At 50.3% G+C, this 26,230-nt stretch overlaps 1 protein-coding gene across 5 annotated transcripts in view; it reads left to right on the top strand.

Annotated features, from left to right (window-relative positions):
* The window catches only part of AGBL2 (AGBL carboxypeptidase 2), a 1,238,365-nt gene that overhangs the window by 137,341 nt on the left and 1,074,794 nt on the right, over positions 1–26,230 (top strand). For all 5 annotated transcript variants that reach the window (XR_014979319.1, XR_014979321.1, XR_014979320.1 and 2 more), the window contains exon 3: positions 25,220–25,339. Coding sequence is in view for 2 of the 5 variants with exons in the window: in XM_085646520.1 (XP_085502646.1) it covers positions 25,220–25,339 (120 nt within the window). In the remaining 3 variants the exon portion in view is untranslated. The remainder of the gene's footprint in view (positions 1–25,219; positions 25,340–26,230) is intronic.

Raw genomic sequence — 26,230 nt, 5'->3', positions numbered from 1 at the left:
AGGTAACGGGATCTTTCCACGACATGATATGTGTCACAGATCAGATAAAGTCAGCACTCGCATGGTGGGCAATTCCAGCCAACTTGACGGAAGGCATGTCCTTTCTGTCGTTGCCACCGGACAGAACACTCACAACAGACGCCTCATTGGAAGGATGGGGCGCACATTTGGAGGATCTCTCTGTGAAGGGAAGATGGTCCACACATCAAAGATCTTGGCACATCAACAAGTTGGAGCTCATGGCGATTTTTCTGGCTCTAAAATCATTTCTGCCTTTGCTCCAAGGAGAGTCAGTGCTAATACAGACAGACAACACAACCTGTATGCACTATGTCAACAAACAGGGCGGAACAAAATCCCCAAGTCTCTCCAGGTTAGCTCAAAGAATTTGGGACTGGTCTCTCAGTCATCAGATCTTGCTTACGGCAGTACACCTGCCAGGAGTATCCAATGTCCTAGCGGATTCCCTGAGCAGGTCCTCCTCGTCGACCCACGAGTGGGAGTTACACCAACCCACTCTAGAGAGGATATTCCAACTATGGGGCCGTCCACAACTCGATCTCTTTGCTACGCCGGAGAACCGGAAATGCCGAAATTACGCAAGCTGGCATCCCCACAAGGAATCACAAGGGAATGCCCTTTTGATAAACTGGTGCAATCTATTTGCGTACGCCTTTCCTCCAATACCCCTCATACCTCGGGTTCTTTGGAAGATGAGGAGACAACCTTGCCACCTGATCCTAATAGCCCCGCGCTGGCCACGGCAAGCGTGGTTCTCAGAACTGCTCCTCCTGTCCCAATGCCAACCAATCCTCCTGCAACATCGGACGGATCTGCTCACAATGAGCGAAGGGAGAATTTGTCATCCAAATCCCTCCTCACTGAGCTTATCAGCCTGGAACCTGAACACCATGAGTTCGCCCACCTAGACATCCCGCAGGATTGTAGGGATATTTTGGCCCAGGCAAGAGCACCTTCTACAATCAGGACGTACAAGTTTAAATGGAAACGTTTCTGCCATTGGTGTGCTGCTAACGGAGTCCATCCGATACATTCCACGGCAGAGCAATTGCTACCATTCTTCTTGCACCTAGCCAGTTCTGGACTGTCGCATGCAACCCTAAGGGTTTTTCTAGCAGCCATTTCACGTTTTCGGCAAGATGGATCAAGTTCCCTTTGTTCCTCAAGAATAATCCGCCAATTCTTTAAGGGTCTATTCCGGAAATTTCCGCCAGTTCGGCGTCCTCCTCCGTTGTGGCACCTCAACGTTGTGTTAGCACAATTGATGAGACCTCCGTTCGAGCCCATTCACAAGGCCGACCTAAAATATCTCACTTGGAAAGTAGCTCTACTTCTGGCACTAACGTCTTCTCGTCGTGTCAGTGACATCCATGCTTTTACCATCAAACCTCCGTTCCTGCAGTTCAAACCGGATGCTGTAGTGTTACGCACCAATCCATCATTTCTACCCAAGGTGCCTACTGACTTTCACATTAATGAGCCAGTAATATTAAAGACATTTTTTGCCAATCCTCAGACACCTGCAGAACAAAGATTACATTCTTTGGACGTCAAGCGGTGTCTTAAGTTCTACATCAGTAAGACAGCTTCTTTCAGGAAATCCGATCAACTTTTTATAGCATATGGACGCTGTCATAAAGGACGTCAGGTTACTAAACCAACGATTGCACGCTGGATCTCGGCAGCTATTGTCTTCTGCCACCAAAGGGCAAATAAACCTCTGCAGTCTCCAGTGAGGGCACACTCCACTAGGGCAGTGTCATCATCTACTGCCTTATTTGCTGGAGTATCTTTGCAACACATCTGCAGAGCAGCTACGTGGTCGACCAGACACACGTTTACTAAGCACTACTGCTTGGCAACTTTAAGCGAGGAGGATGCTGCAGTGGGACAGGCAGTGCTGCGCAATCTTTTTAAGTAAGGTGAGCCTCTTCCTCCCGCCTCCATATTGTTTCCATATATATATTATGCATTTACAATGTTACAGTTGTTTCTATACTGTTTTTATGCATAAGAAGATTGATTATCTATATATGTTGAATCTATTTTGGCATGGAAACAATGGTGATTGTTACTGCTAGCTATTCTATATTCAAGCATGTGAATCTATGAAAGACACCCTAATACTGGAGAAGAACAATTGTTACTTACCTGTAAACAGGTGGTTCTCCAGTATTGGTGTCTTTCATAGATTCACATGCGACCCTCCCTCCTCCCTTCAGAGGCTCTCTTCTCCTCATGCACTTTACAGTCACTCTTGTGCTACGAAAATCTGAGGTGAGAAGCTCTGAGGAGAAGGTTCTAGAGAGGAGCTGGCGCCTGATTGGCTGGAGTTCGGACTTACATAATGACAGAGATAGACTACAAAGGTCTTTTGTCTCTCTCCATTGTATTCCTATGGAGTTTTTCTCTTATAGGTACACTATGTGTGTTTTACACCTATATGCACTAATTATATGATTACTTATGTATATATTTTACTATATATATATATATATATTGCTATTTTATTTACCGTGGGACTCCCACTCCGACGACGGGGAATATTCAAGCATGTGAATCTATGAAAGACACCAATACTGGAGAACCACCTGTTTACAGGTAAGTAACAATTGTTCTTCTCCTCACTGTCCTTGCATCTGTCCTACTCTTGCCTTGGGATAGCCCTTTCTCCTCACTGTCCTTGCATCTGTCCTACTCTTGCCTTGTGATAGCCCTTTCTCCTCACTGTCCTTGCATCTGTCCTACTCTTGCCTTGTGATAGCCCTTTCTCCTCACTGTCCTTGCATCTGTCCTACTCTTGCCTTGGGATAGCCCTTTCTCCTCACTGTCCTTGCATCTGTCCTACTCTTGCCTTGTGATAGCCCTTTCTCCTCACTGTCCTTGCATCTGTCCTACTCTTGCCTTGTGATAGCCATTCTTCAACACCTTCTGGTTAAACTATTAAGTTTCCCTTCTCCTTCTGCCAGGGCGGTAAACTACCTTCAGTCCTATCTCTATCTTGGGATTCTGGACATGACACTATACTAGCAGCCCTATCCACATAGTTACTCCATCTAACATCATCTGCATCTCTTTGCTTTAGGTAGACATTTACTCCCTAACTGCCGTTCCTGTTTTTGCTTGAAAATGAAATACCTTGAAAAACAAGAGACAAGAGGTGTTTGGCAAAACAGGAACAGTTTGTTCAATTAAACATAGTGGCCGGGAGAACAGTTACAGGCACAGGGTCTGAGGACTGTCTCAATTTCACAATCGGTCTGTAGCTTCTTTTATACAATTCATAGACGGCCGGGAGAACAGTTACAGGCACAGGGTCTGAGAACTGTCTCAATTTCACAATCGGTCTGTAGCTTCTTTTATACAATTCATAGACGGCCGGGAGAACAGTTACAGGCACAGGGTCTATAGCTTCTTATATACAGTTCATTATAGGTAATAAATATTTTCTGGCGATGTTAGTATGGTGAGAAATGTAGGTTGCTGCCTTTGGAGTTATAAATTAATTGTCTAATGGATAATACAGGTGTACCTTGACCTTGCTTGGACACAATGTGGCCAATGGGTAATGTGTCCACATGTCCGGCATGGGGAGTGTGTGATCACTGTGTGTGTGCTGTGTTCTGATTGGCTATATGTTCCTAACTTATGTGGCATATTTATTTTATTTTATTTATTTTAGGTTTTTATAGAGCGCGTAGTCACCCTCGAGTATCCCAGCGCTGAAACCTCGAACTCCTAAAGGGGGGGGGGCAAGGGAGATTTCAGGTAAATCAGGGAAAGAGGAGGGTTTTGAGGGATTTCCTAAATCTTAGAAGGTTTGGTTCCGCTCTAAGGTTCGGGGGAAGTGCGTTCCATTTTCTGGCCGTGTTTACCGAGAATCTGCGGCCGCCAAAGCGGGTTTTCTTCACCCTAGGGACCACGATAAGGTTTCCCTGTTCAGACCGGAGCGCAAAATGGATGCTGCTGCCACAGACACATGACTTTATGTATTTCCTTTGCATTGTTGTGCCCTTGGTTTTCTCCGCCCGTTCTGCTCTCCCGTTTCCCGCCGCTGCGTCCCCTGCGGCCTCGCCCCCTCCGCCCCCCCATTCGGCCCGCTCCCGCCTCCCAGCTGCTCCTCCCTCCCGCCTCCCCTTTTTATAGTGGCCGCTGCACGGTGAAGAGAGCAACCCTTGACCCTGTTTCAGGCAGGTTGCTCCCCATGCCGCACAGCACCACCTGTTGTGCCCGTGTCTCCAAGCTCGCTGCTGCTGCTGCCACTGTCGTGAGTTCGAGGCCCTCCTCCACCTGCAGGCTACCACCTGCGTCTCATCCCTGGTGGCCAGTGGTAGGCCGTAGGTATCTGTGCGCTCGATCTGCCCCTTTTCCTGCCTGCCTTCTATTTTGACTCTGCACTCTGTATTTTATTGTATTCTGCTTGTATTCTCTTTTTATTCCTTGTATTTCCTTAGCATTGTTGTGCCCTTAGTTTTCACCGCCTGTTCTGCTCTCCCGTTTCCCGCCGCTGCGTCCCCTGCGACCAAAGCGGGTTTTCTTCACCCTAGGGACCACGATAAGGTTTCCCTGTTCAGACCGGAGCGCAAAATGGATGCTGCTGCCACAGACACATGACTTTATGTATTTCCTTTGCATTGTTGTGCCCTTGGTTTTCTCCGCCCGTTCTGCTCTCCCGTTTCCCGCCGCTGCGTCCCCTGCGGCCTCGCCCCCTCCGCCCCCCCATTCGGCCCGCTCCCGCCTCCCAGCTGCTCCTCCCTCCCGCCTCCCCTTTTTATAGTGGCCGCTGCACGGTGAAGAGAGCAACCATTGACCCTGTTTCAGGCAGGTTGCTCCCCATGCCGCACAGCACCACCTGTTGTGCCCGTGTCTCCAAGCTCGCTGCTGCTGCTGCCACTGCCGTGAGTTCGAGGCCCTCCTCCACCTGCAGGCTACCACCTGCGTCTCATCCCTGGTGGCCAGTGGTAGGCCGTAGGTATCTGTGCGCTCGATCTGCCCCTTTTCCTGCCTGCCTTCTATTTTGACTCTGCACTCTGTATTTTATTGTATTCTGCTTGTATTCTCTTTTTATTCCTTGTATTTCCTTAGCATTGTTGTGCCCTTAGTTTTCACCGCCTGTTCTGCTCTCCCGTTTCCCGCCGCTGCGTCCCCTGCGGCCTCGCCCCCCCGCTCCCCCATTCGGCCCGCTCCCGCCTCCCAGCTGCTCCTCCCTTCCACCTCCCCTTCTTATAGTGGCCGCTGCGCGGTGAGTGTAGGAGAGTAGGGTCTGCTTCCTATGGTCACCCCCACTTTTTGCTACACTGGTTTTCGACTTAGATGTGGCTGTGGGCTTGCTAATCAGACCCACAGCCCAGATGTTCTCTCTCTAAATTCACACTGTGTACTCTAGGTACATAACCCAATTGGTAAGGATCACCCTCTAGGGCCCTGCAGAGTGTACCTTAGGTACCCAGGGCATGGGTGTACCCTAGGCCTACCAGGGGCTGCAGCATGTATTATGCCACCCCTGGCTGGCCTTCCATCATGACACAACTGGCTGATCACTCAGCTGGGGCAAGGTCGTGTAACCACCCCTTGCTTAGGTATAGTATCCCTATACCTGCCTTATATATAGACACATGGGTACCTTTCAGTCACTCCTATGGCAGGCCTTAACAATCCTGAAGGCAGAGTGCTTGGTAACATGTGAGATGGTGCTCTAGCATGAGCTGAGCCTGTCTGCAGCTTTCAGAACCATGTCCTTATAGCTGTTCTATGATATCGCCTACCATATACTCTTAAAGAGCCTTATAATCCTCGCGGTTATGGTAACTATGGTTTGGCTTTATCAAAACATGTCGTGTAAGGTGTCTAACACTTTGGAATACTACCCCCATGCCATTTCTGGCGATGAGGATAGTATTCCCCCTTCTAGAGGGAGAAGACATGTTGAAGACCTACTACCCAGTTAAAGTTAACCAGAGCACCAGCATCACAAAATGGATGCTGCTGCCACAGACACAAGTCTGACCTCCTGCTGCTGGGAGTCCTTCCAGCGAGGGAGGCTTGGACAATAGGTTTCCTGCCTCGGGAGGTGCTAGCACCACCCTAGACAGGACTTAGTGTATTGGGGCAGGGAGGGATGAAAGAAACGAGACACTGCCTGGGGCACACAAGGTGTCCCATGCATAGTCCAGTCCAAATCGGTGCTGGGGCACTCCAGCCCCAGTCCTGGCGCAAAACTGGACAAAGGGAAGGGGGTGTAACCACCCCCCTCCCTGGTCCCACCCATAGGAGGGACCTAGCAGGTAACCCAGCCCCCCAGATTAGTATAAGAGTGGGAGCTGAGTCCCTAGGACTTTGGATTATCCTGAACTGCAACTTGAACAGAAACTCTGGACCTTCGACATTCGACTACAGAAGAAGACTGAAGAATCTCCCTTGTGGCCAAGGAGTGGCCACCCTGTGCAAACAGGCACCACCAAGCGACCTGCCGTTTGCTTTGCCCAAGTTCTACGAGGAACCGACTGCAGAGCCCGACCAGCGCCTTGACTTCCAGACTTCTCCGACCCTGATCCACATCCACAGCAAAGCTGAGATCCGTGGAGGCGACGAGAGACGTGGGACCGGCTACCTGGGAAAATTGGCTACTAGCTTCCAGCGCAGCTTCTGAGGCATCCATGAAGTTGTACTTTGGGGATTGAGAAGCCCCAACCCCGAGCACCATCTGCACCGAAGATCCGCCCTCCACACTCCACGAGTTCTGCCTGGGGCCCTTCTGCATTTTCCTGCTCGACGCGTCTGTCCGGTTACTTGCCCGTTGGCTAGTAGCCTCTGTGACGACGAACCCTTAACTTTTCACCACTGGTTTGGTTCCTCCAGACTGGCCCCTGCTGCCCTGTGAAAGAGAAGCACCTCAGGCCTTCCTGGTCTGCAACAGAAGCGAATCCTTCATCCTGCGTGGGTTGCGCTTGCCAAGGCTTGTTGGGTCCCAACTCGACATCGACGCCGCCAACAGCAAGAGCCCTCGTGGGACAGCTCGCCTCCTGGTTCTGGTCGTCCTCGATGCCTCCTGGTACCCGTGGCTGCTGCGAGAAGCTTCACCTCTTCACCTGCATCTTCACGACATCGCCTGGTTCCTTCCTGGTTCCTTCCCGGCTCCTGGCTGGTGACCTAGACTCTGTCCTCTCTGCTTGCAGGTACCTTCCTTCTTGATTCCAATCTTGGGATCCACCGGACACTCTTCACTGACTGCCTGTCAGCAACTTTTCTTCAGGCATCCATAGGAGTCGACGACGAAACCCGACGCAAGTTCACACCTATGCACCCGCTGCCTGTGGGCTAGGTAAACTGAGTACTCCGGTGCTCACAAGGGTATTGACTATCCAAGGGTCTAGTTTCCGAGTCTCCAACTCCTAGCTCCTTCCGAAGTGTCCTAAAACTTTTTATTTCTAAACATTACTATTTCTATCGACTTTTACGCATTACGCGTGAGTGTTTCCACTCTGCACCTGAATCCCATGGGCCTCCCACTTCCTAACTGTTGCTAGTGTAGTGTAGCCCCAGCGATTCCCTATCCTATTTCCGTGACAGTGGTCCTTATACCACTTCTTTAGTATATGGTTTGCGTGGCCCCTAGGGCCTAACTGTATTACTTACCTGCGTGACTTAATGTATGCTTAAATAAGACTGTGTTGTACTTACCTCGAATCTCATAAAGAGTGCTGAGGGTTTGACTAGAATAAATACACTTTATTTTATATATATATCTGTTGTGGTGTCCTTTCATTTTGGTATTCAAGGGATTATATATGGTATCACAGCTGGCTTCACATGCCATTCAGAGTTTAGCCTAAGACTGCTCTTGTCCATGCTACCACTAGGATAGCTGGTCTATAAGGTTGACTTTACAACCAATCACGATAAGGGTTGTTTGGACTGATACAAGGTGTACACTAGAACTAGTGACATCATTCATCAGGCCAACTTCTCACAGTGAGGAGAGCAACCCTTGACCCTGTTTCAGGCAGGTTGCTCCCCACGCCGCACAGCACCACCTGTTGTGCCCGTGTCTCCAAGCTCGCTGCTGCTGCCACTGCCGTGAGTTCGAGGCCCTCCTCCACCTGCAGGCTACCACCTGCGTCTCATCCCTGGTGGCCAGTGGTAGGCCGTAGGTATCTGTGCGCTCGATCTGCCCCTTTTCCTGCCTGCCTTCTATTTTGACTCTGCACTCTGTATTTTATTGTATTCTGCTTGTATTCTCTTTGTATTCCTTGTATTTCCTTAGCATTGTTGTGCCCTTGGTTTTCTCCGCCTGTTCTGCTCTCCTGTTTCCCGCCCCTGCGGCCCGCCCCCCCTCTCGCCCATTCGTCCCGCTCCCGCCTCCCAGCTGCTCCTCCCTCCCACCTCCCCTTATTATGGCGGCCGCGCGCCTAAGGCAAGCCCGTCTGCGCCCGTCTGTGCCTGGACCGCGCCCAGCGCCAGACTACCTGGCCCCCGCGAACACCGCGACAACCGACGCCGCTACGACGCCAGCACCCTCCATGCACTCAACGCCGGCCGATCACACACCTGCATCCGGGCCACCTCAAAGCGGACTCATTGACCCTTCTCCTGCCGGAACTGCAACTACACCAGCCTCCAAACCACCACCACGCCCACCGGGGTAGGGACGCAACAGCCTCCGATGCCTTCTACTCAACACCCGCTCCTCCCACAAACACGCCATCGAAGTCTGGGACCTATTCGACTCCACCTCCCCAGACGTCGCCTTCCTGACGGAGACCTGGATGACCCCTCCTCGGCACCCGACATCGCCATAGCCATCCCTGACGGCTACAAGATCACCAGCAGGGACTGTACCAACGGAACAGGAGGAGGAATCGCCATCGTCCACAGAAACACCCCCAGAATCTCGACCAGCACCGACGACACGCTTATCACGGCCGAACACTTGCACTTCCAGATCCACACTGACCCCAACACCACCCTCAGAGGAACCCTCATCTACAGACCACCCGGCCGCAGTTCAGCGACCCCATCGCCGACTTCGTCAGCACGCACGCCCTTGCGTCCATGGACTACATCCTCCTCGGAGACCTGAACTTCCACCTCGAGAACACCAAAAACAGCAACTCCACCACCCTGCTCGACAACCTCGTACTCAAACAGCTCGTCACGACTCCCACCCACTCCGCCGGACACACGCTCAACCCCATCTTCTCAACCAGCAACCACGTCACCTTCAGCCACACCACCGAACTCCATTGAACTGACCACCACAGCATCCACTTCACCTTCGAGAAGCCTACCACGCACCACCGCACACAACGGGCCCCCCACCGCAGCTGGAGCAAAGTCACCGAAGACCAGCTACTCACCACCCTCGCCCGAAACCCACCAACAGATACTACCGACACAGACTCTGCCACTCTCAACCTCAGGCAATGGATCGACGAGTGCGCCAACACTCTCGCCCCGATTAAGAAACCCTCGAACAGACGCACGGACAGAAAAGCCATCTGGTTCACCGCTGACCTCCAGGCATCCAAGCAGGCCTGCCATAGGCTCAAGAAGTGGCACCACAAACAGCCACTGGACAGCTACACAGCCTACAAGAGCGCCATCCGCAGACACCACCAACTCATCCGAACCGCCAAAAGGACTTCCTTCAAAGAGCGCTTGGCAACAACGCACACAACAGCAAAGAGCTCTTCAACATCGTGAAGGAACTCTCCAACCCCAGCTCCAACTCAAACGACATCCCGCCATCACAAGACCTCTGCGACTCCCTAGCCACCTTCTTCCACCGCAAGATCACAGACATCCACGACAGCTTCAGCAACCAGGCCCCCCCGAAAGACGCAAGCACCTCAGACTCACCGCCACGCCCTGCTTTCCTGGACCCACGTCAACGACGAAGACAGCATCAAAATCATGAACACCATCCACTCCGGTTCACCATCGGACCCCTGCCCGCACCACATCTTCAACAAAGCAAGCTCCACCATCGCACCCCATCTCTGCAAAATCATCAACAGCTCCTTCGAGACCGCCACCTTCCCGGAGAACTGGAAGCACGCCGAGATCAACGCCCTACTCAAGAAACCCAAAGCTGACACCAAGGACCTCAAGAACTTCCGGCCCATCTCCCTCCTCCCGTTCCAAGCGAAAGTCATCGAGAAGATCGTCAACAGGCAACTGACCTCCTTCCTCGAAAAGAACAACATCCTGGACCCATCCCAATCCGGATTCTGCAGCAACCATAGCACCGAAACAGCGCTCATCGCTGCCACCGACGACATCAGGGCCATGATGGACAACGGAGAAACCATGGTCCTCATCCTCCTGGACCTCTCGGCCGCCTTCGACACTGTCTGCCACCACACCCTCCACACACGCCTTCACAACGCAGGGATATGCGGCAAAGCACTGGACTGGACCACCTTCTTCCTCACCGGCAGAACCCAGAGTGTTCGCCTCCCCCCACTCCGCTCTAAAGACACCAAGATCATCTGCGGCGTACCCCAAGTGTCGTCCCTCAGCCCGACACTCTTCAACATCTACATGGCACCGCTCGCCAACATCGCCAGATCGCACAACCTCAACATTGTCTCATACGCCGATGACACCCAGCTGATCCTCTCCCTCACCAAGGCCCCCACCACCACCAAATCCAACCTCCACGAAGGAATGAAGGCCATCGCCGAATGGATGATGAACAGCCGCCTGAAACTGAACTCGGACAACACAGAGGTCCTCATCATCGGATCCACCCCCTCCGCCTGGGACGACTCATGGTGGCCGGCCGCACTGGGAGCTGCACCAACGCCCACTATCCACGCACGCAACCTAGGAGTCTCCTCCTCCTGCTTCAACACACCCTCCGCATGCTCCACAAGATCTACAGCTGGATCCCCACCGGTACCAGAAGGACAGTCACCCAGGCCCTCGTCAGCAGCAGACTGGACTACGGCAACGCTCTCTATGCAGGAACCTCAGCCAAACTCCAGAAATGACTACAACGCATACAGAACACCTCTGCACGCCTCATCCTCGACACGCCCTGCCACAGCCACATCACAGCCCACCTGAAAGAGCTGCACTGGCTCCCCATCAGCAAGAGGATCATCTTTAAGCTCCTCACCCACGCTCACAAAGCTCTCCTCAACACCTGACCAGCGTACCTCAACGAACGACTCACCTTCTACACCCCAAACTGCCACCTGCGCTCCGCTGACCTCACCCTCGCCACCGTCCCCCGCAATCCGCCGAGCAACCGCCGGCAGCAGATCGTTCTCTCACCTCGCCGCAAAAACCTGGAACACTCTCCCCATCCGCCTACAACAGACTCAGGACCTGCTGGCCTTCACAAGACTCCTCAAGACCTGGCTGTTCAAGCAGTAACAGCACCCCCGCGCCCCCAGTGCCTTGAGATTATCACGGGTAAGTAGTGCGCTCTACAAATGTACTGATTGATTGATTGATGGTGTTTTAGGAGAGCGCGTACCCCCTCCAGCCATGTGTGCATCATTGGGTCCAATCTCACTTGACCATTGTAGTGTCTCTAATCCCATCTGTGGGATTGATCCAAAGTTTCCTGTCCGTGCATTTGTCTGCTGGCTACGTGCCACCCCACCTATGACCTGTCAATCCTAACCTCAGGCCTCTGTGCTTCCCTCCCTACATATTTGCGAGTCAGGCTGATGTGGAGTTCACAACGGACAAATTAGTTAATAAGACACTATTTCATTCACATAAATGAATATGCCTTCTTAAGGTTTATTTTAGCCGTCCCAGCTAGTGCCCCAGTTTTTAATTGTCACAGCGAATTAGGAGTTGTATACATCTCCGATTTAATTAAGGTTCAACCGATATTGCTGTGGCATAGAATTTGGACTTCGGCTAGTACTGGCCTTAACAGGGAAATAATAATGGATGCATAGAGATTAGATAACGGCTGCAAAATGTTATGGCTTATATATGTTAAAAAATGTTTGCAGGACTTTGGACACCCAGAGTTCTTCACCTCACCCGATAACATGAACTCTATCAACCGGAAGGATTTTTAAAAAGTTTGTATGTCCCACCTAGAAGAAAACTGGTTAACTCTTGGTGGTTAAACACCAAATAATTACTATAACATGCGATATCCAACCATATTTGTTGCGTGTCATGGGCGGATACGATAGATATCTATTAACTAGATTTAGATTTGGGACTTTCCATCGCCTGATCTCTGAGCTATTAATGATTGGTCAAGGGAACTTTGCCGATGCCCATGCGACAATATTTCATTACAATCTACATTACACGTAATCCTATTCTGTAAATGTTATAGCAACGAAAGGCGCAGATGGATAACACCCCTATTAAAACAGGGAGGATGGAGGCAATGTCACCCTGCCTTCGTGCATTTACAGATGTTGGGTAATTGTTATTGTATTGGTTCCATGGTGGGTTTTCTAAAGAGAGTGATGAGGACTAGGAAATGCCTAAATAATTAAACCGCAAGATACGTAACAGGTTGGAACTATTTAGTGTGAGATGGTTCGTTTTAGGAATTACAGATTGTCTATATGTACCTTATGAATTTATAGGAACTTATACTTATGAGATATATTCTTTTATATACCTGCTTTTATGATTTTAATGTTTAAAATCGAATAAAGCTCGTTTTGAACTTTGATTATATAATTTTTCATATAATTGTTTTTTTCTCCATATTAACATTGTTGTGTCTCTTTTTTGGCACCTTCCAATTTCAAATTACCCACATTGACCACTTCCAACCTTATATTGAGAATAAAAAGTTAACCAGTTATGTAGCGCCTTTCCTCATACTGTGCAACACATGTATACGATCTTGCATGCAATACCCTTATGTCTTTTATAACCTTGTTTCTTATATCTACATCTGTGTTTACCATTGCCAAGGGAAACAAGTCATACAGTATATATAAAAACATGGAACATAGTCCTCACCTTTAAAAGACGACAATCCTCTGATACAACCCGTCCCCCTTGCACAGTGAGAACTTCCGAGAATACTGTGTCTGCTCAACTCCTCAAAAGGTGCGCAATAATCTATGCTGCGGTGGTGTCACGTTGATTCAGTCCTCGGGATCGGATTGTTGCTAATACTGGTCCACCCCTTGATCTACCCTAGCCTAGATAGCCGTAATGGCACAGGTCATTAGGAGGATCAAGTGAGGGAAGGAAAGGAAGGGGACAGCAGGGAGGGAGACCTGTAAAACACAAAGAACAAGATTAATACCCTACCTATCTCCCCTAACTTCTTGGTAACACCTCCTTCTATTTAAGAACCATAACAATACCACACTTCCTTATTATACCGAGCGGCTTTTATGGCATGACTCCTCTTAGCGTAGTCATAGCCTGTTGTCTCGTTGTGTTGGCTACATAGATGGATACATATAATAAACAAGGAAATCATAGGACAATAACAAAGCGTCACCAGTTTGCACAGGTTCTCCCCAATACATATAACACATACAGCGTGGTTCCCTCCCAGCACCTACCCCAGTATATGCTCCACTTTGCTTCACAGGGACAGCGCGTAGCCCGCTAATTTTAGAGTGATCCCTGTTAGAATGGAGTCAAAAGCACAACAACACAACAAATAACACGCAGGTCCTTAAACAGAGAATCAATCGCCAACGGTGTTCCTAGCCTATTCTTGACGTCAGAATTTAGGCAACAGGAAATGTTTAAGATTATGAACTATTGCTGTAAAGCGGACTGATGTGCGCTATGATCCAGGGATATTGCTGCAATGCGTAACTCAATGAGGCTTAATAACTAGTCTTGCCTCTAAGAGAAGTTACGTGGAAATGAGAAGAGCCGGGAGTCCCTGGTAATCCTACCAGATTACTAATCAAAGTTTCTGCAGAAGCGTTTCAAACGAACAGCCAGAGGGATAAAGATCAGTGAGCTTCCCTTCCTCCGCACGAGCGTGAGCAATGCTCTCCAACGGAAGAGGGGCAGGTGAGACAAGGGGGTCTGTTTCTGAATCAGTGCACTGCACCCTTACCAGACCGTCATGGCGACTTGGAGGCCCCTTTACTCCTAGGAGCGCTTCGGGATATCTTCCGGGATCCAACACGACTTGCAACAGGTCTGCTGAAGGTTCGAAGGAAGCGCGAGGATCAAAGCGGCCGCCGGCAAGAATTTCCGACGCGCTGTGTCAGTGTGTCTTGTTTTCACCTGTCAGATACCATCTGACAGCGGTGAGTTTTTGGATACCGAGGCGATAGCCTCATTACTCCACATTCATTTTTGAGTTTTTTAGTCGCTGTTTCGGTTGTCTTATTGATGTGACGCTTTGTCACAGTTGAGGTTGGATCACAAGGTCAGCGCTGTGAAAGGCCGCAGGTTGCGGTCAATATGGTTTGCGGAAGTGTCAGCAAGTTTAGTCGCAGAGTCTTGTATTCGTCTGCCAAATGTCTTCTGGCGGTGATGAGCTTTTGATGGCTGCCGCGGCGGTTGCCTTCTGACAGTGATGAGTTTTGGGTACCTGCCGGGGCGATTTGCCCTCAGGCAGTGATGGGTTTTTGGATGCTGTGTTGCCGTTTCAGTTTCACAAGTTTAGCGCTTCGATGGGCCTCGGGTAGCGGTCAAATGGGTTTGTAGAAATGTCTGCAAGTTTCCTGATCAGTGGGTTATCTTTTTGATCCAGTCCTTTGTAGAATGTCGTGTTGAGTTTGCGGAGATGGTCGTCCAACATCTCAACGCCTAGGTCTCTGTGGAGGTCTGCTGTTCTTGTGAAGAGTGGAGCACCTGCTGCAATCCGTAAGGCCCTGCTCTGTAGTCTCTGTAGGTCTTTCCGAAGCTGCGGGCGGCAGCCACTCCAAACTGGTGCAGCGTACGTCATTGTTGGCCGGATTATTGCGGTGATTACTCGCACCTTGCTCTGCAAGGGCATCGACTTGGTCTTCAGGAGTGGGTATAGTGCAGACAGTTTTGTTGCTGCTTTCTGGCAGGTCTTCTCTATGTGGTTTCTCCATGTGAGTTTAGAGTCCAGAGTCACCCCCAGGTAGGAGCTGCTGTTTTCCCATTTGATCTCATCCCCATTGAGGAGGATCGCTGGGTGTTTTCTGTTCAGCTTCCTGGTGAATAGTGTTGCTGTGGTTTTGCTAGTGTTCAGGGTGATCTGCCAGTCGCTGTACCATTCGGAGAGTCTGCTGAGCGATGCCTCAAGGTTCTTAGCCACTTCCTGTTCGCTGAAGGATTGGGAGATGACTGCTGCATCATCGGCGTAGAGAGCCAGATCTGTCTTCTTTAGGTCCGTGGGGATGTCGTTTGTGAATATGTTAAAGAGGAATGGTCCTAGGATTGATCCCTGGGGCACTCCAGCGAGGATTGGGCGTGGCGTTGAGCATTCGTCTCGTACCGCCACGTGGAAGGTCCGTTTTGACAGGTAGCTAGACAGCAGTTTAATCAGGTAGCTTGGAAACTTGTACTTGATAAGTTTGCAAAGCAGTCCCTCATGCCATACTCGGTCGAATGCTTTGGCTACATCCAGAAAGACTATTCCAGTGGACTTGTTGATGTTGAATCCATGGCTGATGATGTCCACAACTCTGAGGAGTTGGTGATTTGTCGAGTGGTCTTTCCGGAACCCAAACTGTTCTTTGGCGAGGAGGTTTTCGCTTGTCACAAAGTCCACAAGGTGGGCAAGGATAACTTTTTCGAAGAGCTTTGATAGGCCAGATAGCAGACTTATAGGGCGGTAATTTGCAGGATCTCGTAATGGTTTCCCAGCCTTGGGGAATACGATGACTCTTGCTTCTTTCCAGGCATTAGGGAAATACTGGTGCTGCATGCAGGCGTTGAATATCTCAGCAAGGTGATCCACTGCCGCGTCTGGGAGCATCTTGATGGCTTGGTTGACTATTCTGTCCTTTCCAGGTGCCTTGCCGTTTTTTAGTGTCTTTACCAGGGCCGATAACTCGCCTGTGGAGCATTCCTCAATGTTTGCAGCTTCGGTTTCTGGTGGGTGCTCCCGGTGGTGCTTAGCGACCTCTTGCTCAACTTCTGCTGCCAGTTTGCTAGCCTGGTTAGGCCTGAAGGATGCCTCCAACGTGTCAGCAAAGACCTCAGCCTTGTCCCTGTTGCTGCATGCCAGGTGAGTCTTCCCTTGTATCGGTGGGTTTGGGTCCTTCTTTCCCGTCAAGCGTCGGGTCATTTTCCAGAGAGAGTTGTCCGAGTCCTTTAAGTTAGCCATAGCTGCTTCCCACTTTTCACCTCTGTGCTGGCTTATTTGCATCTTCAGCTGTCTTGTCAGCTCGTTGTATTTCTTCAGCAGGTCGGGGGTGCGATTCCTTTGCCACTCTCTCCGGGCTCTGTTCTTGTCAGCAATCGACTGCTTGATGCCCTTCGGGAGGTCGTAGATAGAGCAGCGTTGGGGTTTCTGCTCAGGAACGCTGCGCTCGATGGCAGTGTGGACTGCAGCTGTGAAGTGGTGAACCGCCTGGTCAATGTCTTCAATGCAGCGTAGGGGACCAGGGGCCAGTGTCTCCTCCAGGCTTCTCTTGTAGAGGCTCCAGTCTGCCTTCTTGTAGTTGTGTCTGGTGCCCTGTTGCTGGTCTTCAAGCACGTCGCCAACTGTGATCAACACTGGGTTGTGGTCGGACGTCAGTGCAGTTAGGGTTTCCAACTCCATAGACTGGGAGAGATTCTTCATGACGACGATGTCCAGAACGTCCGGTTTATGCAGTGCAGAGCCTGAATAGTGTGTTGGTTGAGTTGGGCCAGCCACTACAAAATCCTCCTTCTTTGAGTGGGCAAGTAGAGCGTGTCCTTTGCTGTTTGCCACGCGAGAGTTCCAGCACTGGTGCTTGGCATTTAGGTCTCCGCCAATTAATGTTGGGATGCGGGGATCCAATAAAGCATCCAAGTCCTTTGGGCTTAGCTTGCCTGGGGGTGAGTAGGCGGCAATCAGCCGTAGGGGGCCTGCAGATGTCTGGATCTGTATGCCAGTTGCTTCAACGCTCCCCACTGGTGGCAGTGAGATCTCGTGGTGCTTCACTTTTGTGCTGACAATCACCGCTGTTCCTCCGCCCTTGGCTCCGGTGGTGCGATCTGTGCGGTACACCCTGTGGTTTGCTAAGTTGAGCTTCTGGCTTCCTTGGAGATGGGTCTCGGAGATAAGCGCTATGCTCACATCCATGGTTTCCATCAGGTGCAGGAGTTCTGCAGTTTTCTTCTGAATGCTGTTAGCATTCCACATCAAGAAGAGGGAGTTTCTTTTAGATTTTGCTGCCATTGTGTGTGTTTTCTTTGCCGTGGAAAAGTCCGGCGATGAGAGTCGCCACCATTGTCACCACAGGGTGGATGTTCATGTCTGCGACTGTTTTCGCAATCTTCGTGATGAGTTCCTGCCAGTTGATGGCTGAGCCTATTTCACAGGACGGTGCTGGGGCAGTTGGTGGTGGTGGCGGTGGCGTTGGCGGTGGTGGGCTGTTCTGTTTGGGTCCTGTTACTTCTGCGTATGTTCTTCCATCCACACGCGCGTCGTTATGGCTGTTGGTTGGATTGCCAGTTGGGGTCCTGTGAGCCAATGCGGGTTTGTAACTCTTCCTTTGTCCCTGGTCTGTTGCAGTCGAGTGTGGGGAAGTCTTTTGTGGTTGGGTTGGTTTGCGCGGTCCATCCTTCTTTGCCTTCTGCAGGTAGGGACAGCCGCGGTAGCTTGCTGGGTGGGGTCCTGTGCAGTTAGCACATATTGCTGGTTTGGTTTCACGGTTCCTAGTGCATTGGTTAGAGGTGTGCTCGCCTCCACAGCGTACGCACTTTGGCTTCTGGTGGCAGAAAGCAGAGGTATGCCCCAAGCGCTGGCAGTTGTAGCACATGACCGGTCCTCGTTTCCCTCTAGGTGCTTCTGTGGTGACAGTGCAACTGCAGAGCCGTGTGACTGGTGAGAGGTCTGCTGGCTTCCCATCCTTGCTTGCCGACAGGGTTACCACAAAGAGGGGAAACTTCTTATTCTTGTCCGCTGGAGAGACGATCTGCGTTATATTTTTCACTGGAAGTCCAAGTTCCGCTAAGTCCTTAGTGATGTGCCCAAGGGATGCGTTTGCTGGGAGCCCGCGTATTACAAAGCGCTGAGCTTTTGCAGTGGTCAGTGAGAAGGTGTGGTACTCCATTTTCTGGACTGTAAGCATGTTGGTCACGCTCCTGTAGTCGTCCGCTGTGGTGAGCATGATCTTGGCGTGGTCCTGCCGGGGCTTGATTGTGAAGGGGGAGACGCAGTGTTCGACCAGTAGCTCCACGAGGTCCTTGTGGGTGGCCAAGTTCTTCAGGATGATGGGAGGGATCCGTTGTCGCTTTGTGGGGCCTGAAGAGGTCCCGGGATCAGATGCCGTGTTGTCCTGGGGATGGGCGTCATTGTCCTGGGTACTCTGGAGTACCAGGTGGCGGTTTGAGGTTGGAATCGTGTTGTGTGTGGGGGGTGCGCGGGCAAGCTTTGGTGCTTTTTTCTGGCGAGTTAGGGCACGATTCACGTCCTCTCTTTGCCTTGGTCTTCCATTCCATGTCGTCTTCGGTGTTGTCTGGTTGAGCCGTGACGTCAGACTCCATGGTTGGTGCTGCTTGGTGGGGGGAGCTAGAGGGCAAGGGCCGAGCTTTTGGGGTTCAGCCGCACAGGGTATGGACTCTCAGTCCTGGGAGAGAGGGCGGAGCGGGTCGGACCGTGAGTCTCCCGCCGAGAATCGGGGCGCGAAAGGGTTTCAAGCAATCACGCAGGGTGCATTAAATGATGAGTCTCAGTTCAAAATTAATCAATCAAGCAGAGCGCATAGCTGGTAAGATGCAATCTGAGTAAAAATCAATGAAGCAGGGCACATAGATGATAATTGCAATCTGAATATGAATCAATCAGACAGAGCACGTAATTTGCAATGTGAATGTTAAATCAGTCAAGCAGAGCGCATAAATGATAAAATGCAGTCAGGGTAAGAATCAATCAATCAGAGCGCATAGGTGATAATTACAATCTGAATAAAAAATCAGTCAGGCAGAGCACATAAATTGCAGTCTGAAAGTAAAATCAGTCAGGCAGAGCGCATAAATGAGAACTTGCAATCTGAAGAAATCTGAATAAAAATAAGTCAAACAGAGAGCATCAATAATGCATTGTAATCAGATTATAAAAAAGAAAATCAAGCTGCAGCAGTTTAAGCAAGCAATTAAGCAGAAAACGACATACAGGATAAGTAAATCAAGAAAGCAGGGCCAATCTATCACTAAGGATAGAAAATGGCGCTTACCAGGTCGACTTGCTGGCTGGCTGCTAAGCAGGAATCACTGATTTTTTCTCTACACAGGATACCCTGCACCTAGTGATGCTTTGTGATCATTATTTGGTGGCCCGCAAAAAATTTCTTTTTCCTATTCTGAAAGACTTAAATTTTGCGCAGGTACGGCCGGCTCTATTATATTTACAGATGTTGAACTCGGTACAGGTTACATATGGTGTAGCGTGTTTTTTGGTAGCAGCCGCTAGACAAAAGAAAATCAGCCTGGCCACAAAGATCAATCACCAAACCTGACATTTGTAAATTTGGCACTCCTTATTTTTATTGATATGTTCCTTTTATTTTAGGATTTGCAATCATTTCTTAAATCCGTTTTACTGAATTTTTAATGTTATCTTATGTATTTTGTATTGCTTTTATGGTTTTTAGTAACCGAATAAAGTTCTTTGACTGACTGACTGACACTGGGGTCAGTCCTCAGGCCTTCTCTGCAGCTGGAAGCGTCGCTGGTGCAGAAATCGCCACCACCGGAGATCCGATCCACCGATTCCGCCGATGCAGGGGATCCGCGGCCCGATCGTCACTGAGCTGGCGCTGGCAAGATGGCCTCGAGGAGCGTCGGATCATCGTCGTCGCAGGCGCAGGCACAGGTTACATCCGGTCATGGTCGCGTCCGTCGTCACCGACGAGCGAGGAAGAATCCAATGTGAAAATCCTGTCGAATCGTCAACCAACTGCTCAAATGAGAATCTCGACGCGCTGTGTGGCGGAGCTTCCGTCTTTGTAGGAGACGCTGCTGAGTGACGTACGCGCTAAACGTATTGCGTGACGCACGCCCTGGGCTTCTGGGAAATGTGGCTCGGGGCGGGAGCGCGGGAAGAACTCAATCTAGTGCGCTCGAGATTAGTTCCGTAACAGGTGGGTAGGTGGTCTTCCAATGTCAGCAGTGGGGTGGTGGCAAGAGGGAGTCCTGGCTGGATTGCCAACTGTTGCAGGGTGACTTAAAACCTTAAACTTTAACAGGTCATGTTTGTGTTATATTTACCTCCGCAAGTAAATAAATAAAAAATTAAGAAAAGACAGACTCCTCTTTGGCAATGTACAGCTTTTTACTGTCGTGGCAGGGAGATTGACCCTCCTCATACAGGCAGGCAGCCTGTCTCAATTTACTGCATCACAGACAGCAATTGTTATACAGAGTTAACCAATGGGTGTTACAAAAGTAGAAAAGTAAATCATCCAAACAGTTATATATTTATATATGCTGAGTGTAAGAAACATAAGGTCACCTGTGACCCTTGACTTTAGCCTTAATTCAATACATATCCTTTATTGAAGTTTCCAACAATGCTTAGCAAACTACCCATTCTTTTTCTTGAATGTATGTAAATTTGTGGTAAATATCATTTTAGTGGCATGTGTGCTTCATCATTGTGCACCTAAGGCCGCCATGTGTTCTTAACTAATTGAATTTCCTGCTAATTGTCTAATCAAGCTTTAATCTAATGCGTGTGCTATGATTTCATATTTCCCATTTTCCACAACATTTACAGTTCGGGCTCTGTGCAGTCAAGGATTTGGGATAGACCAGTCATACAGCTCACAGATGGCCCTGGATAAGGCTTACAGTTAGGGCTCTGTGCAGTCAGAGGTTTGGGATAGACTAGTTGTACAGCTCTCAGAGGGCCCTGGATAAGGCTTACAGTTAGGGCTCTATGGGTCAGAGGTTTGGGATAGACCACTTGTACAGCTCACAGATGGCCCTGGATAAGGCTTACAGTTAGGGCTCTATGGAGTAAGAGGTTTGGGACAGACCAGTTGTACAGCTCACAGATGGCCCTGGATAAGGCTTACCGTTAGGGCTCTATGGGTCAGAGGTTTGGGATAGACCACTTGTACAGCTCTCAGAGGGCCCTGGATAAGGCTTACAATTAGGGCTCTATGGAGTCATACGTTTGAGATAGACCAGTCGTACAGCTCTCAGAGGTCCCTGGATAAGGCTTACAGTTAGGGGGCTGTGCAGTCACAGGTCAGAGATAGACCAGTTGTACAGCTCTCAGAGGTCCCTGGATAAGGCTTACAGTTAGGGCTCTATGGAGTCAGAGGTTTGGAATAGACCAGTTGTACAGCTCACAGATGGCCCTGGATAAGGCTTACTGTTAGGGCGCTGTGCAGTCAGAGGTTTGAGACAGCCAGAGGTTTGGGATAGACCACTTGTACAGCTCGCAGATGGCCCTGGCTAAAGCTTACAGTTAGGGTGCTGTGCAGTCAGAGGTTTCAGAGCCAGAGGTTTGGGATAGGCCAGTTGTACAGCGCTCAGAGGGCCTTGGCTAAGGCTTAGAGTTAAGGCTCTGTGCAGTCAGAGGTTTGGGATAGACCAGTTGTACTGCTCTCGGAATGCCCTGGATAAGGATTACAGTTAGGGCTCTGTGCATTCAGAGGTTTGAGACAGCCAGAGGTTTGGGATAGACCAGTTGTACAGCTCACAGATGGCCCTGGATAAGGCTTACAGTTAGGGCTCTGTGCAGCCAGAGGTTTGGGATAGACCAGTTGTACTGCTCTCGGAATGCCCTGGATAAGGATTACAGTTAGGGCTCTGTGCATTCAGAGGTTTGAGACAGCCAGAGGTTTGGGATAGACCAGTTGTACAGCTCTCAGAGGGCCCTGGATAAGGCTTACAATTAGGGCTCTATGGAGTCATACGTTTGAGATAGACCAGTCGTACAGCTCTCAGAGGTCCCTGGATAAGGCTTACAGTTAGGGGGCTGTGCAGTCACAGGTCAGAGATAGACCAGTTGTACAGCTCTCAGAGGTCCCTGGATAAGGCTTACAGTTAGGGCTCTATGGAGTCAGAGGTTTGGAATAGACCAGTTGTACAGCTCACAGATGGCCCTGGATAAGGCTTACTGTTAGGGCGCTGTGCAGTCAGAGGTTTGAGACAGCCAGAGGTTTGGGATAGACCACTTGTACAGCTCGCAGATGGCCCTGGCTAAAGCTTACAGTTAGGGTGCTGTGCAGTCAGAGGTTTCAGAGCCAGAGGTTTGGGATAGGCCAGTTGTACAGCGCTCAGAGGGCCTTGGCTAAGGCTTAGAGTTAAGGCTCTGTGCAGTCAGAGGTTTGGGATAGACCAGTTGTACTGCTCTCGGAATGCCCTGGATAAGGATTACAGTTAGGGCTCTGTGCATTCAGAGGTTTGAGACAGCCAGAGGTTTGGGATAGACCAGTTGTACAGCTCACAGATGGCCCTGGATAAGGCTTACAGTTAGGGCTCTGTGCAGCCAGAGGTTTGGGATAGACCAGTTGTACTGCTCTCGGAATGCCCTGGATAAGGATTACAGTTAGGGCTCTGTGCATTCAGAGGTTTGAGACAGCCAGAGGTTTGGGATAGACCAGTTGTACAGCTCTCAGAGGGCCCTGGATAAGGCTTACAATTAGGGCTCTATGGAGTCATACGTTTGAGATAGACCAGTCGTACAGCTCTCAGAGGTCCCTGGATAAGGCTTACAGTTAGGGGGCTGTGCAGTCACAGGTCAGAGATAGACCAGTTGTACAGCTCTCAGAGGTCCCTGGATAAGGCTTACAGTTAGGGCTCTATGGAGTCAGAGGTTTGGAATAGACCAGTTGTACAGCTCACAGATGGCCCTGGATAAGGCTTACTGTTAGGGCGCTGTGCAGTCAGAGGTTTGAGACAGCCAGAGGTTTGGGATAGACCACTTGTACAGCTCGCAGATGGCCCTGGCTAAAGCTTAAAGTTAGGGGGCTGTGCAGTCAGAGGTTTGAGACAGCCAGCGGTTTGGGATAGACCAGTTGTACAGCTCTCAGAGGGCCTTGGATAAGGCTTACAGTTAAGGCTCTGTGCAGTCAGAGGTTTGGGATAGACCAGTTGTACAGCTCACAGATGGCCCTGGATAAGTCTTACAGTTAGGGCTCTATGGAGTCAGAGGTTTGGGATAGACCAGTTGTACAGCTCACAGATGGCCCTGGATAAGGCTTACAGTTAGGGCGCTGGGCAGTCAGAGGGTTGAGACAGTCAGCGGTTTGGGATAGACCAGTTGTACAGCTCTCAGAGGTCCCTAGTTAGGGCTTACAGTTAGGGCTCTGTGCAGTCAGAGGTTTGGGATAGACCAGTTGTACAGCTCTCAGAGTGCCCTGGAAAAGGCTTACATTTAGGGCTCTGTGCAGGTTTGGGTTAGACCAGTCATACAGCTCTCAGAGGTCTCCGGTTAGGGCTTACAGTTAGGGCTCTGTGCAGTCAGAGGTTTGGGATAGACCAGTTGTACAGCTCTCAGAGTGCCCTGGATAAGGCTTACAGTTAGGGCTCTGTGCAGGTTTGGGTTAGACCAGTCGTACAGCTCTCAGAGGGCCCTGGATAAGGCTTACAGTTAGGGCTCTGTGCAGTCAGAGGTCTGGGATAGACCAGTTGTACAGCTCTCAGAGGGTCCTGGATAAGGCTTACAATTAGGGCTCTATGGAGTCATACGTTTGAGACAGACCAGTCGTACAGCACTCAGAGGTCCCTGGATAAGGCTTACAGTTAGGGCTCTGTGCAGTCAGAGGTTAGAGATAGACCAGTTGTACAGCTCACAGAGGTCCCTGGATAAGGCTTACAGTTAGGGCTCTATGGAGTCAGAGGTTTACGATAGACCAGTCGTACAGCTCTCAGAGCCCATGATAAGGGTTACAGTTCGAGCTCTGTGCAGCCAGAGGTTTCAGATAGACCAGTCGTACAGCTTTCAGAGCCCATGATAAGGCTTACAGTTAGGGCGCTGTGCAGCCAGAGGTTTGAGACAGCCAGAGGTTTGGGATAGACCAGTTGTACAGCTCACAGATGGCCCTGGATAAGGCTTACAGTTAGGGCGCTGTGCAGTCAGAGGTTTGGGATAGACCAGTTGTACAGCTCACAGATGGCCCTGGATAAGGCTTACAGTTAGGGCGCTGTGCAGTCAGAGGTTTGGGATACACCAGTTGTACAGCTCACAGATGGCCCTGGATAGGGCTTTCAGTAGGGCTCTATGGAGTCAGAGGTTTGGGATAGACCAGTTGTACAGCTCACAGATGGCCCTGGATAAGGCTTACAGGTAGGGCTCTGTGCAGCCAGAGGTTTGGGATAGACCAGTTGTAAAGCTCTCAGAGCGCCCTGAATAAGGCTTACAGTTAGGGCTCTATGGAGTCAGAGGTTTGGGATATACCGGTTGTTCTGCTCTTGGAAGGCCCTGGATAAGGATTACAGTTAGGGCTCTGTGCAGTCAGAGGTTTGAGACAGCCAGAGGTTTGGGATAGACCAGTCGTACAGCTCTCAGAGGGCCCTGGATAAGGCTTACAATTAGGGCTCTATGGAGTCAGACATTTGAGATAGACCAGTCGTACAGCTCTCAGAGGTCCCTGGATAAGGCTTACAGTTAGGGCGCTGTGCAGTCAGAGGTTTGAGATAGACCAGTCGTACAGCTCTCAGAGGTCCCTCGTTCGGGCTTACAGTTAGGGCTCTATGGAGTCAGAGGTTTGGATAGACCAGTCGTACAGCTCTCAGAGGTCCCTCGTTTGGGCTTACAGTTAGGGCTCTATGGAGTCAGAGGTTTGGGATAGACCAGTCGTACAGCTGTCAGAGGGTCCTGGTTAGGGCTTACAGTTAGGGCGCTGTGGAGTCAGAGGTTTGGGATAGACCAGTCGTACAGCTCTCAGAGGGCCCTGGTTCGGGCTTACAGTTAGGGCTCTATGGAGTCAGAGGTTTGAGATATACCAGTCGTACAGCTCTCAGAGGGCCCTGGTTCGGGCTTACAGTTAGGGCGCTGTGGAGTCAGAGGTTTGGGATGGGCCAGTCGTACTGCTCTCAGAGGGCCCTGGTTTGGGCTTACAGTTACGGCTCTATGGAGTCACAGGTTTCAAGCAGTACAAACAGTTTCTATGGACCAAAGAAGGGTTTGTGTTGATTCAAATCTCCCTCTCTTTAGCACCGACAGAAGCTGGTGAAGTGCTGCCCACCCCCCCACGCTGGAATGGTCGGGACCAGGGGTACTTGCTGCTGCCTCCAGAAAGTGATTCTGAAAAGGACGACAGCCAGAAGCTGGTCTGTGAGTAGGAGTCTGCCGTTTGTGTGATCCTATGGTTCCGCAGAGGTTGTAGCAGTGTCATTTCTGGTGTTAGGAGGTGCTCAGTAGCAGGACCCGCTGAGGTCCATCGGTCTGCTGGAGTCTCAGGACATAAGGACAGAAGCTGTTTATTGTTTATAAAGGTGGCTTGATTGTTTTATCACCGAGATGCTCCCACTGAAGTCTAGTGTGGGTTCTGCCCGCTGCAGCTGGCATGCAATGCTCTGTGCCCCTCCTGTTTGAAGTTCACCCGCTCTCCTGGAAGCTCGTCTGATTGGTCCTGAAGCTGCTCATGAGAGGTCACATGACTCGATGAGGAATGCGTTTGTTGTTACTTCTCACATTCTGCGTTTTTACATTGATGCACAGTTTATATTTGGCACTCTGCCATGCAGCGGTGCCCAGAGGTTCCAGCTAGTGCTTATGTTCTCACAGTACCACTGTCGTATTGGCTTCTACTTTTGATCCTCGCACTCCTTTCTTGCAGTCTCCCTGAAAGCTCATCCTCAGCTCACATGGCGCTTCTCTTTATGTGTCTTCACATCTATCGAATGCGTCACTTCCTGGGTGCAAACCCTGCTTTCAGCTAAGCACCAGTCTGCAAGAAACCCCAAGAAATACGACTTGCTTTAGAAAATCTTTGGCCACCAAGTCATTGGCTGGCAGCCTATCCCACGACCTCTAGATTATTTTTGGAATACATTTTATCGTCCTTTTAACACTTAATACAGTACAGGCCGAAATATGAACTCGGTGCTACCCCCAGGCAGCCGACACGACTAAGGAAGAGAGGAAGGGTAAAGCGTGTTGCTGCAGAAGAGATACCCCTAGGATCGAGTGGTACCCAACTCTCTCCTTGTCTTCAACACAAGC

Source organism: Triturus cristatus, chromosome 3_1 (genome assembly GCF_964204655.1).
Source record: "Triturus cristatus chromosome 3_1, aTriCri1.1, whole genome shotgun sequence".
Taxonomy (NCBI): Eukaryota; Metazoa; Chordata; class Amphibia; order Caudata; family Salamandridae; genus Triturus; species Triturus cristatus.
Note: the sequence above shows the minus strand (reverse complement) of the source record. Positions and strands in the feature narration are given on the sequence as shown.